The following is a 13,584-nucleotide window of genomic DNA, read 5'->3' as shown; positions in this document are numbered from 1 at the left end:
GGAGCAGAGAATGATTCTGCTGACAAATGCTGTGCAGCAGGCTTGGCTAGGATGTTCTCCACACTGCAGTGCTTGTTGGGAATAGTACAGCTTTGGACATAGAGGCATCCACTGATGGACATTAGCTCAGGTGGCAGAGAGCTGACTTTAGGCTCTGGTAGAAAAACTAATGCTCTGGCTTGGTGATCAGGCATTGAGGAATGGAGGGTGCTTGTTCCAGGTACAGGCATCCCGTTGTTGAGTTTCACACCTCAGGGCTTGCTTGTATTCATTTTAATTCTTTCCAGGTTTTCCTGTCTTAAACAGAAACTTGGGGGAAAAAAAATTAAGTGTGGAATGCCTTCACTATCTTAGGCATGCTTTCTCAGGATAGGGATCAACCTAGAGAGTACTATGATTTACCAGTTTAGAACACAGTTGCAGTATGTTCAGAGTAAAGGTATTAATGATTATGAAGTGACAGGCTGTTGATTAGGAATACTGTGGTAAAAACTTGAGTAGTTGTCTCTGGAGTAAAAGATGGGAGAATTTTGATTTTTGTAAAGAAATCACTCCTGTCATATAATTGTGAAGTAGAAGAAGGAGCATGATTTGGTGACACATTTACTCTGGACACAATAAGCTTTTTTATCTTCCAGATTCGTTAGAATAAAACCAATTTTCCATTGTAAAAATAAGAAATTTTAAGTCACGCAATTTAGAGATTTATTTGGGTCCTTCTCATCAAATCAAACAAAAGCAGACCTCTGTCCCAGCCTAGTTGCTCATCTGATTCCAGGAATCCAAAACCTAAGGATTCATTTTTCTAGCTCTAGTCTTCTAAAAGCTGGGCGTGCCTTCTAAATTGGTTATCTAGGCCTGTCATTAACAGATGGGAGCGAGCGCTTCGCTGTTGGGGGTGATTTGTTCTCTCCTAAAATAGCTGCCTAAGATAGATCACTGGCTTCTAGGCTGCTAATGGGAAGTGAGATGTATCTTACTGTATCTTACTGTATGCTGCCTTCATTGCAAAAGGTGTGTGTTTTGAAATGAGATGCCACAATCTAAAATCCTGGTCGAGAAACTCCAGTTGTTTGTAATCACTTTGTGTTTAAGGACAACTTGACCATGAGATCAGATAATGCAGTGATTATTGCTTTGTTTAGAATTTACCTCCTTCTTGGTAGCTATTTTATGGGAAGATCTGCTTATAGAGATGGATTTGCAACCCAAGGTGTTTGAGCAAGATGCCTCTTTGTAGGGCTGAGAATTTTGGAGTAGCAAAGAATATCTGTGCTATCAAAATAATCTTCACTGGAAAGCACAGCATACACTCAGCCAATCATCAGTCAAAACAGGTGAAGTACAAAAAGTGTTTTACAGCACCTGGAAAGAAGAAAGGGTGACCTTAAATAATTTCATTGTAGATTATGCCACTTTCTAAATGGTGGTATGTTGATTTTTATGATAGAAGCTTTTCTGTGCATATCAGTTTTTATACTGTGATTTGGTGCATCTTAAATTTGTCAAGGAATTTGGTTGCAAGGATACATGTGTTTGCATGCCTGTGATTTGCAGCTCTTCATGGCCTTTCTGTGAAGAAAATGTGTGTAAAACATGTAAAACATGACACATCTAGGCATTGCTGCAGTGTGTACTTGTGCTGTGGCTGCTTTTGTGTTGTTTGTGAGTGGGAAGGACAAACTCACCTGACTGCTTCTATGTCAAGAAACCAATGTCCACATGCTGAAGCCCATGGTCATTTCCTTACATTAATAACAGCAGAAGTGAATCCAAAGCAGGATTTTTGCAGCCACAGCCTTTCTGATTTTTACCCATTATGGGCCACAGTCACTACCATTCCAGATCACACAATCCATCTGCTCCAGCTCCTTATCTCCAAAAGTGACCAACACCAGCTGCTGAGGAAAAGGCAAACCATACTGCAGTAGATGTTTATGTTGTGATCTGGCCAGGAGGAGAATTTCATCCCTTTTGTTAGATTGATTTAGCTCCTGCAGCATGATGCTTTGTGTCCCCTCCAAAACTTTTAGGTATTTCGGTCTGTTTATTTAATTTCAGCATTTGTAACTATGGATGTTCAATTTATCTGTGTGAATGTCGTAGTCTTTTTTCTTAATCCAACCAGGTTCTGCTAAAGCAATAACAAATACTACAGTAAATCAGGATTATGTCTTGAAATGGCAGCAGGGATTCGTTAACAGTGAAGCAAAACTGGCATCATCAAATCAGATAATGGGATTACCTGTCTCTGACTATGAATTGTGATCAGAAATAGAAAAGCAGGACATATGCACTGTCAGCAGGACCTTCTGGAACTGGTTCAAAAACTGTTGGGGAAGAGTTGGCCTAGGGCAGCCCAGCAGGATGGCCAGGCATTAGCTTTCTGTACCTTAGGCCAGGTCAGTCTTTTCCCTGTGGGAGCAGGGACACACACAGAGAGGGGAGCAGAACAAAAGTAAACTCCAGCTACCAGGCATCCAGAAAAGACTTTTAGACCAGGATCCGTGGTAAGATCTGTGTCCACTCTGGTAGACATGGCAAGTTTGAGTGTGGTATTATTTATTTGTCCTATTTTTTATTAAGATTAATAGAAATATGTCAAGATGATAGCAATTGCCACAATTAGGACAGATACTCAGTAAACCCCTAACTTCCCTGTTAGCATTCTTGGGAAGGATGGAAATATGTAACTTATTAAAAATCTGTGATTGTGTAAAACTATGGGGAGTAATAAACAACCTGTAGAGAACAAAAGGAACTCAGAGAGGTTTGAGATTTAGTTGGTAAATGGAATCACATGTATCAAATGAAATTTAAAACTGAAATTGCTCCCTGATTTTTATTACACATGGGCTGGCAGAATATAAAACAGAATTGCAAAGTGAATAAGACTCACTTGAAACCAAAAGTCCTTAAGATGCCTTTGGAGTAACTTAAAGCTTTATTTTCCTTAATAAGGTGAGGAGCATTTGGAAAATATTACAAGAGGTTGTGAAGTTGTGTGATGTTACCCTACAAGTCATTCTTGTCTAATATCCTTTGCTCTGGCCATATCTACTGGGGAGCCACAGTATAGGGTTTGGTTGCTGCTTTCAGAGAAGACATGTAGAAACTAATAACTCAGAAAACTGACCTGTTCTGAGGATAAAATAAGTGCCCACCATTAGTATACAAGCAGAGTTGGAAAGGTAGAGCTTGATAACATCATCCTCCAGAGGATTGTTTGGTGTAGCTTAAGGGAGCAAAGTGAGGATTAAACTGTTAAATGTCCTATGGTTTAACTGAGGACCTGCTTATGCTGGGTATGTCTCTACTGCAGAACAGATCACAGCTCTCTGGGGCTGAGTGGACACAGCATGGGCTCAGTGAATGGCAGAGGGACCAACTTGGCTCTGCAGCTGTATCCTGTGTTGCCTGCTACAGATCAAGGTGCACTTACATGTCTTAAGCTCAGAGTGGATCTGCCTGATCCCTTAGAGGGGCATGTCTGTGTGTAACTACAGCAAGGAAATTATTTTTGTCCTGTCAGTGAAGGATCCTCATGTACTTTACCTTAACCTTGTGCTTTGCAAAGTGGTGGTGTCAATCCTGTGCTGGCGTGGCTTCAGCAATTTTTCCTTGAAAACAAACTCCATCTTCTACAGCATCAAGTGATAACCAAACTCAAGTCATTACAGTAAAGCATGAATGTCTAGCTAGAGGGAAGCCAAGTCTAGTTTGTGTGTAGAGAGGACACAAAGGCTATGTCTCTGTGGTTAGATGATACAGTTGTAAGGAGTGTCTCCAAGCACAGGGGCAAGTTTCAGGCATAGCTACAGACCAGGCTGTTACCATCCATCTCTTGAGTGAATGTGTTTGAGCATTTTAGCCACACACAAAGGTACTGTGATGCAAGTCAAAGATCACCAGTGGTACTTTGGACAAAATGTCCTGTTTGGAGGATAAATGAGTTTATTAGTACAGATGTGAGGTGCATTTCATCAGCTGGACTCACAGAGAATGGTCATGGGTATATTTAATTTATGACTGTACATGTGACTTTGCTGCCTTCCTTAGTTTGCCCTCTGGCAGCCACTAGAGATATGATTTCCCCTAGAACCAGGGGCTGCTAGCAGCATTTATTTACCTGAAGAAGACAGACCTGTGCAGAAGTCTCTGGTCACTAATGTGGACATGCCATGTGCTCTGGCAGCTTCAGGATGATCACAAACTGCTTTTAGTGAGGCATGCCTGAGTTCCTCCTGCAGGTGCACAGGCAGGCAGCACCCAGAGCCACTCCTTAGCCTGCAGAGGCTTATTGAGTTACATCTGTAACAGTCTGGTTTTATAGTAGGCTTTTGGGTGCTTACAACTCACTGGGAAGCAGTGAAATGCATCTTAGATGAGGAAATACCAGTGTGCTTTATATCACGTTTAGCTTTTTCTATTGATTCCAGCTGGAGAAAGGGCAAATCTGAAGGAGCACGAATAAATGCAGAAGCTACACTGCATTATGGCAAAGGTCCAGGGAAGATGCAAATTCAGCTTCTCTTCTAGCCCACTTGGCTTATTTAGGTTTGCTTCCAGTCGTTAGAGAAAGTCACGATCCGGATCCAAAGCGTTCTGGGTGGTGCTGTGATTCAAGGCTCCTGGGCCAGGGAAAAGCAGACATTCCCCATGAGTCAAAAGAAATTTGAATGCTGACACACAGCCTTTTTTTCTTCTCTGGAGACTTGTCATGGATTTTTCTGGTCTGGGCTATTGCAGAGGAAAGATTTCCTTCAAGTCTGTCAGTGTGGCAGCTGAAGGAGCTTTGGAGAGCTTTAGATCTCAGTTCTAGCCCGAGCAGTGTGTTCTGAAGCCACAGTGCCCAGTCACACTGTGAAGAGGGTGCTTTCCAGTCCCTGCTCCTTGGTTTTCTCTATGATCACTGGTAGAGTTGCTGGGTAAAATGAAAAGGAGCTTTTCTTCCATGTAGCTGCTTGTTAGCTCTCATTTTTCTTGCCAAGATTGTGCTAACAGTGTAATTTTCATTCAGATTTGAGGGAGATGCAATTTTCCCAATTGCTTATGGATCCATTGCATGTGCTTATTAGGACAGGACTGAGAACTAATTGGCCATTAGTCTCCTTCCAGGTAGTAAACAGATTGGTCACTGGCAAGAGTCTAGCTATTCCTGGCTGGCAGCAGAGCTGGTGGGCCCAGCAGATTCCATCCTTGCTGTGTACAGCAGGTAGACCTCTGAGCATGTTTTGCCCATCAGTAAGCTTGAACTGTGCATACACACTGTTTGATGTCTGGTTCTGCCAATTCTTTGGCTTCAGACAGTGCCAAAAATAGCTTTCCTTTGGGCTTTTGGGGTGATCCTTGTAGTAACATTTCCTTCTCAGGGAGAGCCAAAGGACAGCAGTGCTTCACAAAGCAGGGTGTGTGACTGATATTAGCCAGAAGGTCTGGCCTCTCCTCAGATTTCTAACCATGACCTCTTTTGACAGCGTGACTCACCGCTGGGATGGGGAGCCGGCTGCAGTCTGTGTGGGTCAGCCATAATTATCACAGCTTGTCTGACTCGTGTTGGATGTGTCATTTATTTCCTGTGGGAGCCACGACAGTGGTAATCAGTGTCCCACCACCCTCCTTTAAAATGAAGCAGTGTTCTTTAGAACAGAGGCGTGTATTGTGGGAAGAGTTGATGTTCCCCTAACACACTCGGTGCTTCACAGCCTGGCCGTGTTTGCTGCAGCAGATGTGCCTTCCCACAGAGATGCTTTGTGTCAGGGCTCACCCCTGCTGCAGTCAGGGTCTGTTTAAATCTCTCCTTGCAGGCAGCTGCACCAGCCACTCCCTGTTGCTCTGTTCTCTCCCAACATCAGCCAAACCAAGTCTGCAGGTTGCCAGGGTTTTGTGTTTCAGGTGTTACTTGGAGATTGTTGTCTGGGAAGCTGTTGAGTAGTTTGCCCATCACGTTATGCTTAGTGTGATACAAACATGGGAGTTGCACATCACATACAGTCATGCAAACAGAGACATACAGTTGTTAAGTTTTTAGTGGTTTTAGAGGTTTTCACAGGTGTGAACTAAACCTAAATCAGGCTGATTTTTTGGGGTGTTTCACTGCCTGTTCTCCCTTCTACCCCTCCCCTCCATCCTGTCTGGTAGCTCCACTTCGTATCCCCAGTTTCCACCCAACATATTTGAGCTGTGTGCCATGAGGGGACTGAGTTGGTTATCCATTCTGTCCTGCTCCTGGCTCTCACTAAGCCCGTGGTGAGACCAGAAGGTATCATAAAGATGGGCTCAGGAGGACCACCTGTATCATCTGTATCCTCCACAGTTCCTTTGACATAGGTGACCCTGTCTGAAGCCCAGTTTCTCTGCTCCTCAGTGACTTGAGTAAAACATTCACCTCTCTGGGGAGAGACATGAAATGCAGGTTACCAAGATAATGCATTCCCAGGTGCCAGCCCTAAATGTCCTTCATTTACAAAAGTTGCCTTGAATTTCAGGTCTGGGGATTTGTCTGTGCTGAGGTCTCAGAGCAACTCATTTGCTAACCTGCAGTTTCCTCTTTAGGGAATTCCCAATGAAAGCTGGAGGCTGACCAAGATTAATGAGCGCTATGAGCTGTGTGATACATACCCTGCCATTCTAGCTGTGCCTGTAAACATTCCCGACGAGGAATTAAAGAGAGTGGCATCCTTCAGATCCAGAGGACGCATACCAGTGAGTGGGACAGAAGAAGCCACTTTGATGTGGTTTTGTTACACATACCTTTGGGCAATAAGTTATACCAAGATCAGGCTGGGTGGATTCCAGGGAGCAAATAAATGTTCAGCGGATAATAAAAGTGACAACAACATGTTTGAGGACATAGAAAACAACAGTATCTGCTGAAACTACTGTTGTGAAAGAGATGTAGACTAAACCAAAACTAGAAGATAAGATAATTTTGCACAGCTCAGACCAAGTTTCAATTCAGTTCCTGAATGGGAAACACAAGGCAGCCCTGCTTGGCTGTTTACAATTGTCTGGGACAATTTTCAGGACAGAGAAATAAACAGTGATAGTCTTGATGAGAGCACTTATTTAATGAAATTAAGACAAAGCACTTTGTTATGACGATTATTTCAGAGGTAACCGAAAAGGTACTCCTTAAGTTTATAGAGGTTTACTCTTCAAGTCTGTAGAAAATTCAGTCTGTTCCTAAAGTGCTTAACTTTTACATGGTGTAACATAAAGCAAGACATAGCCCATGTACTGACACAACAGCCAGAAAAGCAGTCTGAATAATATTTAAAAGTCAGACTTAAACAATTGGATCACCTTTTGTTTGTTCAAACTTTGGGAATGCCATCAGAATGAATAAGGACAGAAGAGTTCTTTCTTACATTCAGTTGTGATTTAATAGAATCCAGCCTTTTGGAACCCACTGATATAGTACCCCAGAGCAAGCTATTATAGGTAACTCACTTCACTGGTTTAATGAATCCAATTTTTCCTTTATTTATTTCCCATTTGTTTCTGAAGGTCTTGTCATGGATTCACCCGGAGAGTCAAGCAACGATCACTCGCTGTAGCCAGCCCATGGTGGGAGTGAGTGGCAAGCGGAGCAAGGAGGATGAAAAGTACCTTCAAGCCATCATGGATTCCAATGCCCAGTCCCATAAAATCTTCATATTTGATGCAAGGCCTAGTGTGAATGCTGTAGCCAATAAGGTTGGGTACTTTCTCCTCTGTCTAAAACTGGGAATGTAATAATTTAGAGCATATTTCCCACCACCATTTAATATTATTCTTAAGGATCACAAAAGGGTTTTCCACTGAAGAAGAAATCTGCATGGAATGATTTGATTCTCTATACAGACTTTTGTACCTGCACTGATATCTGTAAAATGCCTGTAAGATATCAGTGTGACTGCCAACAATCCTTTATATTAATTTACAATGTGAAATGAGATTGGAAGGGAAAAAAATTGAAATAGTACTGAGGTCAGACTCTAGCACTCTGGACATTGTGTTTCACCATTTTTCAATTCACATGGTTGAAAGACTGCTTCCTCTAACAGGGCTCAGAGCCCTGTCCAACCTGAGCTTGAACGTTTCTAAGAATGAGGCATCTACCACTGTTCTGGAAAAACTGCTCCAGTGTTTTACCACCCTTATTGTGAAGAATTTTGTCTTTATGTCTAGTCTGAATTTACCTCTATTACTTTCAAGCCATTACCCCTCATCCTATTACAACAGGCCCAACTAACATCTGTCCCCATGTTTTTTATAAGCCTCCTTTAAGTACTGAAAGGCTACTGTAAGGTCTCTCCAGGGCCTTCCCTTCTCAGCCTTTCCTCACAGGAGAGGTGCTCCAGACCTCTGATCATCTTTATGGATTTGATCCAACAGGTCCCTGTCTTTCCTGTGCTGGGACCACAGAGCTGATGCAGCACTGCAGGTGGGGTCTCACAGAGCAGAGGGGCAGAATCCCATCCCTCCCCTGCTGGCCACACTGTTTTGGATGCAGCCCAGGACACATTTGGCTTTCTGGGCTGTGAGTGCTCATTGGCAGCTCATGAGGAGCTTTTCATCCCCCCACACCCCCAACTCCTCAGCAGGGCTGCTCTGATCAGTTCATCCTCCTGTGCTGACACAAGAGGTTTCCCCAGCCCAGGTGCAGCACTGTCACCCAGTCTTGTTAAACCTCATGGGGTTCCCATGGACTCACTTCCTGAGCTTGTCCAGTTCCCTCTTGATGGCATGCCATCCTTCAGGAGTGTCAGCTGTACCCCTCAGCTTGGTGTCATCTGCACACCTGATGGGGGTGCACTTGATCCTTCTGTTTGTGTCACTGATGAAGATATTGAGTAGCACTGGTCCCAATACAGACTCCTCAGGGACACCACTTGTCACTGCCTGGGCATTGAGCAATTGTCCCCTACCCTTTGGCTGTGACTGTCCAACTTCTCATCCATCAAACTGTCTGCCCACCATCTCCAGTCTGGAGAGAAGGATGTTGTGGGGAACTGTGCAAAGGCTTTACAGGAGTCCAGGTAGATGACACCCATAACCCTTCCCTTCTCCACTCTGTAGTCTCTCCATCACAGAAGGCATAGCATAGAAGGTGAAGCTGTACTGGCTATCCTGAATAACCTCCCTATCCTCCATGTGCCCTAGCACATCTTCTAGAAGGATCTGTTCAATGATCCTGCCAGGCACAGAGGTGGGGATGACAGGGCAGTAGTTCCCAGGGTCCATCATTCTACCCTTCTAAAAATTGTATTCCATGCCATCACTTTAAGCTTTGTTTTAATGGTGGAGCTGTTTTGTTGCAGTAAAGATTTTTTTTTTTTAATCTGCCTTTCCCACTACTTAGGAAATGCAATTAGTGTGTGGGTTATCCTCCTCTGTAATAGTATGGTAAATTTTTAAATGATAGATTGGCGAATGTAATGAGTTAACAGCTTGAATGGGGATAAATTATAATTACAGAGGAAAAGAAGGCTTGTAATGTGATATTCTTTGGGAAAAATTATAGCATTCATTAGGTATTGCAGAAGAGAGAGTGCCTGTACATGTTTGCTCCCAGCTGTAAGATAAAGCCAATGGTTTTTGCCTGCTTTAGATAACCAGCCACTGGTATTTTGTCAGCTGCTGTTTGCTCAGGACAAATGACTGGGATAAACTACAAAATATGGTTTTGTCAATGATTTGTATGTGAATTTTGTTCTTTAGGCTAAAGGAGGAGGCTATGAGAGCGAGGATGCCTATCAGAATGCAGAACTAGTGTTCCTGGATATTCACAATATTCATGTTATGAGAGAGTCACTGAGGAAACTGAAAGAAATTGTGTATCCCAATATCGAGGAGACTCACTGGCTGTCTAATTTAGAGTCAACTCACTGGCTGGAGCATATCAAGGTATCCATGTGGCACAAGTCCTTACCAGTCTGGGAAAGATATCCAGAGCTAACCACAGGATTTTCAATTTCTTGCAAATTTAAAGACTTAGAATTTGTTTTCCTTTTATAAGCAATTAAAACCATAGTTTCTTGGAGTGAGGAATCTTAAGGAGATGAGAAGAGGGACAAGAGACAGGGCTGAAATACTGAAAGATGGTGTTTTGGAAGAGAAGAATGTTCCTGGATGGTGTGTAACTGTGAAAGCTCTGCTTAGAACTCAGGAGCTACAGAGTTTCCAAGTTCTTGAGTCGGCTCCTTGACATGCACTCTTTATTGCCTGGTCCAGATGAGCAAATGCTGGGAGTTTGGGCCCTCTCAGCCTTTCTGGAATCCAAGCACAGTCAGAATAAGGAGGCAGAATGTTTTGGCTTCTCCAGGTGCTGGTTTTAAAAAATGATTTGAAAATAATTTTCTGAAAATATCCAGCTTACATTGTTGCTCTGCTGATGCAGACAGGGGTAGATCTGCTCCTGGAGAAGCTGCAAGGTGATGGCCACTCCTATCAGACACAAAATGCTCCTGCATTTGAATCTTGACTTGTCCAAGGACTGAACTTTGTGCAAGGGCTCTTCTAGGGTTGTGCCTAAAGTACAGTTTAGATGTGTCATGATCTTGCTGGAACAGAAAATGTGTTCACCAGTTTGCTGTCCTAGTTATAAAGTAGTTGGAACTGATTTACCATTCTCCTTGAGGCAAGCAGAGCCCTTGGTTTGTCCTGTGCTGTCACTAGCCATTTTTCATTTCTGGTTTCTGTTCCAAAGAGATTTAGTAATTTGTTTTTTCCCTTGTCCTAGCTCATTCTTGCTGGAGCCCTCCGGATTGCTGACAAAGTGGAGTCGGGGAAGACATCCGTGGTTGTGCACTGCAGTGACGGCTGGGACCGCACAGCCCAGCTCACCTCTCTGGCCCTGCTCATGCTGGATGGCTACTACAGAACCATCAGGGGCTTTGAGGTGCTCGTGGAGAAGGAGTGGCTGAGCTTTGGCCACAGATTTCAGCTGGTGAGTCACTGGCCCGTGGAAGGCACTGAACAGAAAGTTACTGTCCCTCTTGAAGGATTTCAGAGGAGTTTAACATTTCCTATGAGTGAACTCACAGATGAGAGGTGAATACTGTTTTCTGCTTATAATCCCATTCATCTCTTAACCTCCTTGGAACTGTATTGGTCAGATGCAAGGAACAGGTGGTATTTAAATGTCTCAGATGTCTGACTGATAATATCATATTCCCATGCTTGGGCTTAAACTAGCAATGTGCTTTGGGTTCAGTGCTGGCATTTCTGCTGGGAGCTGGCAGAGACCACTGGGGTATTTTTTGTCTTTGTTTCCAATTCAGTCCATTTTCTCAGACTGCTTGAGCACCATCATCTAAGAAATGCTTTGGTATTGAAGAGGTTGGGGAATTTGTTTATAGCCTTGACCTCACATTTTCTTCAGACATGCTTTATTTTTGGAGAGGCTTCTAATTATTTAGGTGAAAGAGCAGCAGTTTGAGCCTGGACCAAGAGTAGTTTGTGGCTGTGCCCTTGCAGTTGGCAGAGAGGCAGCTTTGTGGATTGTGACACAGCAGTTTGTTATGGTTTGCACTGATGGGAAATGAGACCCTTTCAGTAGTATCCTTTTAGTCTTTGTTCCTGTTGTGTTTTGCTCATAGCTGTTCTCTACTGGTTTTTAATTTTGCAAGGGCTAGAGCAAAGTCTGTATACAGCACTTGCAGTGGTGGGTCAAATGCTTTGAGGAAGGTGGGGAAACTGAGGCATTAAAGTGACTGTGGTTCTGCTGCAGCAAAACTTGTTATCTGGCATTTGAACAATGAGTTCCTTAGCTTCTTCACTGTCTAGACAAGGAAGATACTGACAGCAAATTCCTTTGGTGAGGGGAGAACAGTATTAGGGATCTCTGTTACTTACATGCTCTTGCTCTATCTTTGTGCAGTACTTGGGGCTCCCGGGTAATATATAACCATTAATGTACTCTGCTAGTTCTGCAGAGCCGTACTCACATGTGCTGGCCACACAGCAGGGCCAGGGCTGGAGGCTGCTGCTGGGAATCCTGTCACTGCTGCCTGTCTGGAGGTGGCAGGAGATGGGCTGGGCTGGTGTTTGTACAGCTCCTGGAAGCAGCAAGGTGTTGGTGACGGTTATTGCCGCATGCCGTGCCTGTAGGTAGTGTTTGCCTCTAGCCCCCTCTACTACTGAAGTAGCCAGGACAACAGCTGCAACTGAAGCAAAAAGCATTCTCGTTTTTTTTCCCCTTCTGAACTTTAGCTATTAACTGAAATCAGTGCCAGCATAGCATCTGGAGCCTCTACTCAAACAACTCTTGTTTTAACTTAGGAGGGAAATATCCCCATAAAGAATTCTCACTTCAAAGACAAAGAGAGTAGCTGTCCTTTACTCCTTTACCCACTGATATGGACAAAGGAATATCAGGGCCCATTTGAAGTTTTGTAAAGCTGTTGGTAAAGGCTTAGGTGATGAGAGCAGACCCCAGCAGTTCCCCCATGAAGCCCTGTGTGACTCGTGTTCTCTGTCCTGCTGTTTCAGAGAGTTGGCCACGGGGACAAGAATCACGCGGATGCGGATCGCTCTCCCGTCTTCCTGCAGTTCATCGACTGTGTCTGGCAAATGACTAGACAGGTAAACTGCTGGGGGCACTCGTGTCCACAGAGCCAGTGCACCCAGACATGGCACAGTGTCTGCACACAGGAATGCCTTACAGTGTGCAGGCTCTCCTTCCTGGCCTTTACTCTTGCTTTGATTCTGGCAGCCAACTTCTTGGGAGTCTGTTTAGCCAAGAGCCTGAAAGCACTTGCTAATGTAAGTCACTAGCATGGTGGGTGCAACAGATCCCTGTTGCCTCTGCCCAAGCTGAACCTGTAACATTTTAACTTCTTCTGAAGGCAAATGTACTGCTCCCAATTCATAATGTGAGGTACAGAGCTCAGTGCCTCACTTCAGACCAGGCATGGCAGAGGTACAGTCCAGGAGAGATTCCCTATGTCTGAGAGGTTTTTCCCCAGGCATATGGTTCCCATGGAACCTGAAAGGTTTTTTGTATCTTCTGTGATACAGAAGTCAGCTATGGTCAGGCAGTTCACTGTAAAAAAAGCTAGAGAAGGATGGCACTACAAGTGACACTGTACTACATCCATGCAGAGGGAAGAGGAGGCCTTACCATCATCAAAAGTCACCTTCATTGTGGTCTCCTTGAATTGCTCCTACAGCTGGGCATCCTGACCTGCAGTGATGAGGTCATAATGTCACAACTGGGCAGCCTGGAAAGAGGAGGGTGGTTGTGAGGGAGGAATGTCTCCTGCTCTCCTCTCCATCACTCCTGCATATATTTGCAGTTCACTGCATTTTTTCATATTGACCCTTTGTGGAGCTTCAGTTGTCCCTGTCTCAGGTCAGATTGTTTCTGCACAGAACTCAGCAACAAACATGGCCTGTGCCCCTAGACCTTTTGCTCCTGCTGACCTTCCTCACAAGGTGTCCCTGTTGTTCCCTTTGGGAAGTGCTGTATTGGGCACCCAGGTATTTCCCTTTGGCCCTGGGAAATTTCCACTTTTTGAATGTATTTATTTCACGTGTGCCTTTTGTTCACAGTCTGGCTGCATGGCTTGTTGTGAGGGACAAGCATAGCAGAGCAAG

General features: G+C 44.1%; 1 protein-coding gene across 5 annotated transcripts in view; it reads left to right on the top strand.

Annotated features, from left to right (window-relative positions):
- Window positions 1-13,584, top strand: part of MTMR2 (myotubularin related protein 2) — a 64,421-nt gene that overhangs the window by 44,722 nt on the left and 6,115 nt on the right. For all 5 annotated transcript variants that reach the window (XR_013776051.1, XM_079319116.1, XM_079319117.1 and 2 more), the window contains 5 exons: window positions 6,556-6,705; window positions 7,510-7,698; window positions 9,706-9,891; window positions 10,727-10,933; window positions 12,478-12,570. Coding sequence is in view for 4 of the 5 variants with exons in the window: in XM_079319116.1 (XP_079175242.1) it covers window positions 6,556-6,705; window positions 7,510-7,698; window positions 9,706-9,891; window positions 10,727-10,933; window positions 12,478-12,570 (825 nt within the window). In the remaining variant the exon portion in view is untranslated. The remainder of the gene's footprint in view (window positions 1-6,555; window positions 6,706-7,509; window positions 7,699-9,705; window positions 9,892-10,726; window positions 10,934-12,477; window positions 12,571-13,584) is intronic.

Source organism: Erithacus rubecula (genome assembly GCF_903797595.1).
Source record: "Erithacus rubecula genome assembly, chromosome: 1".
Classification (NCBI taxonomy): domain Eukaryota; kingdom Metazoa; phylum Chordata; class Aves; order Passeriformes; family Muscicapidae; genus Erithacus; species Erithacus rubecula.
Note: the sequence above shows the minus strand (reverse complement) of the source record. Positions and strands in the feature narration are given on the sequence as shown.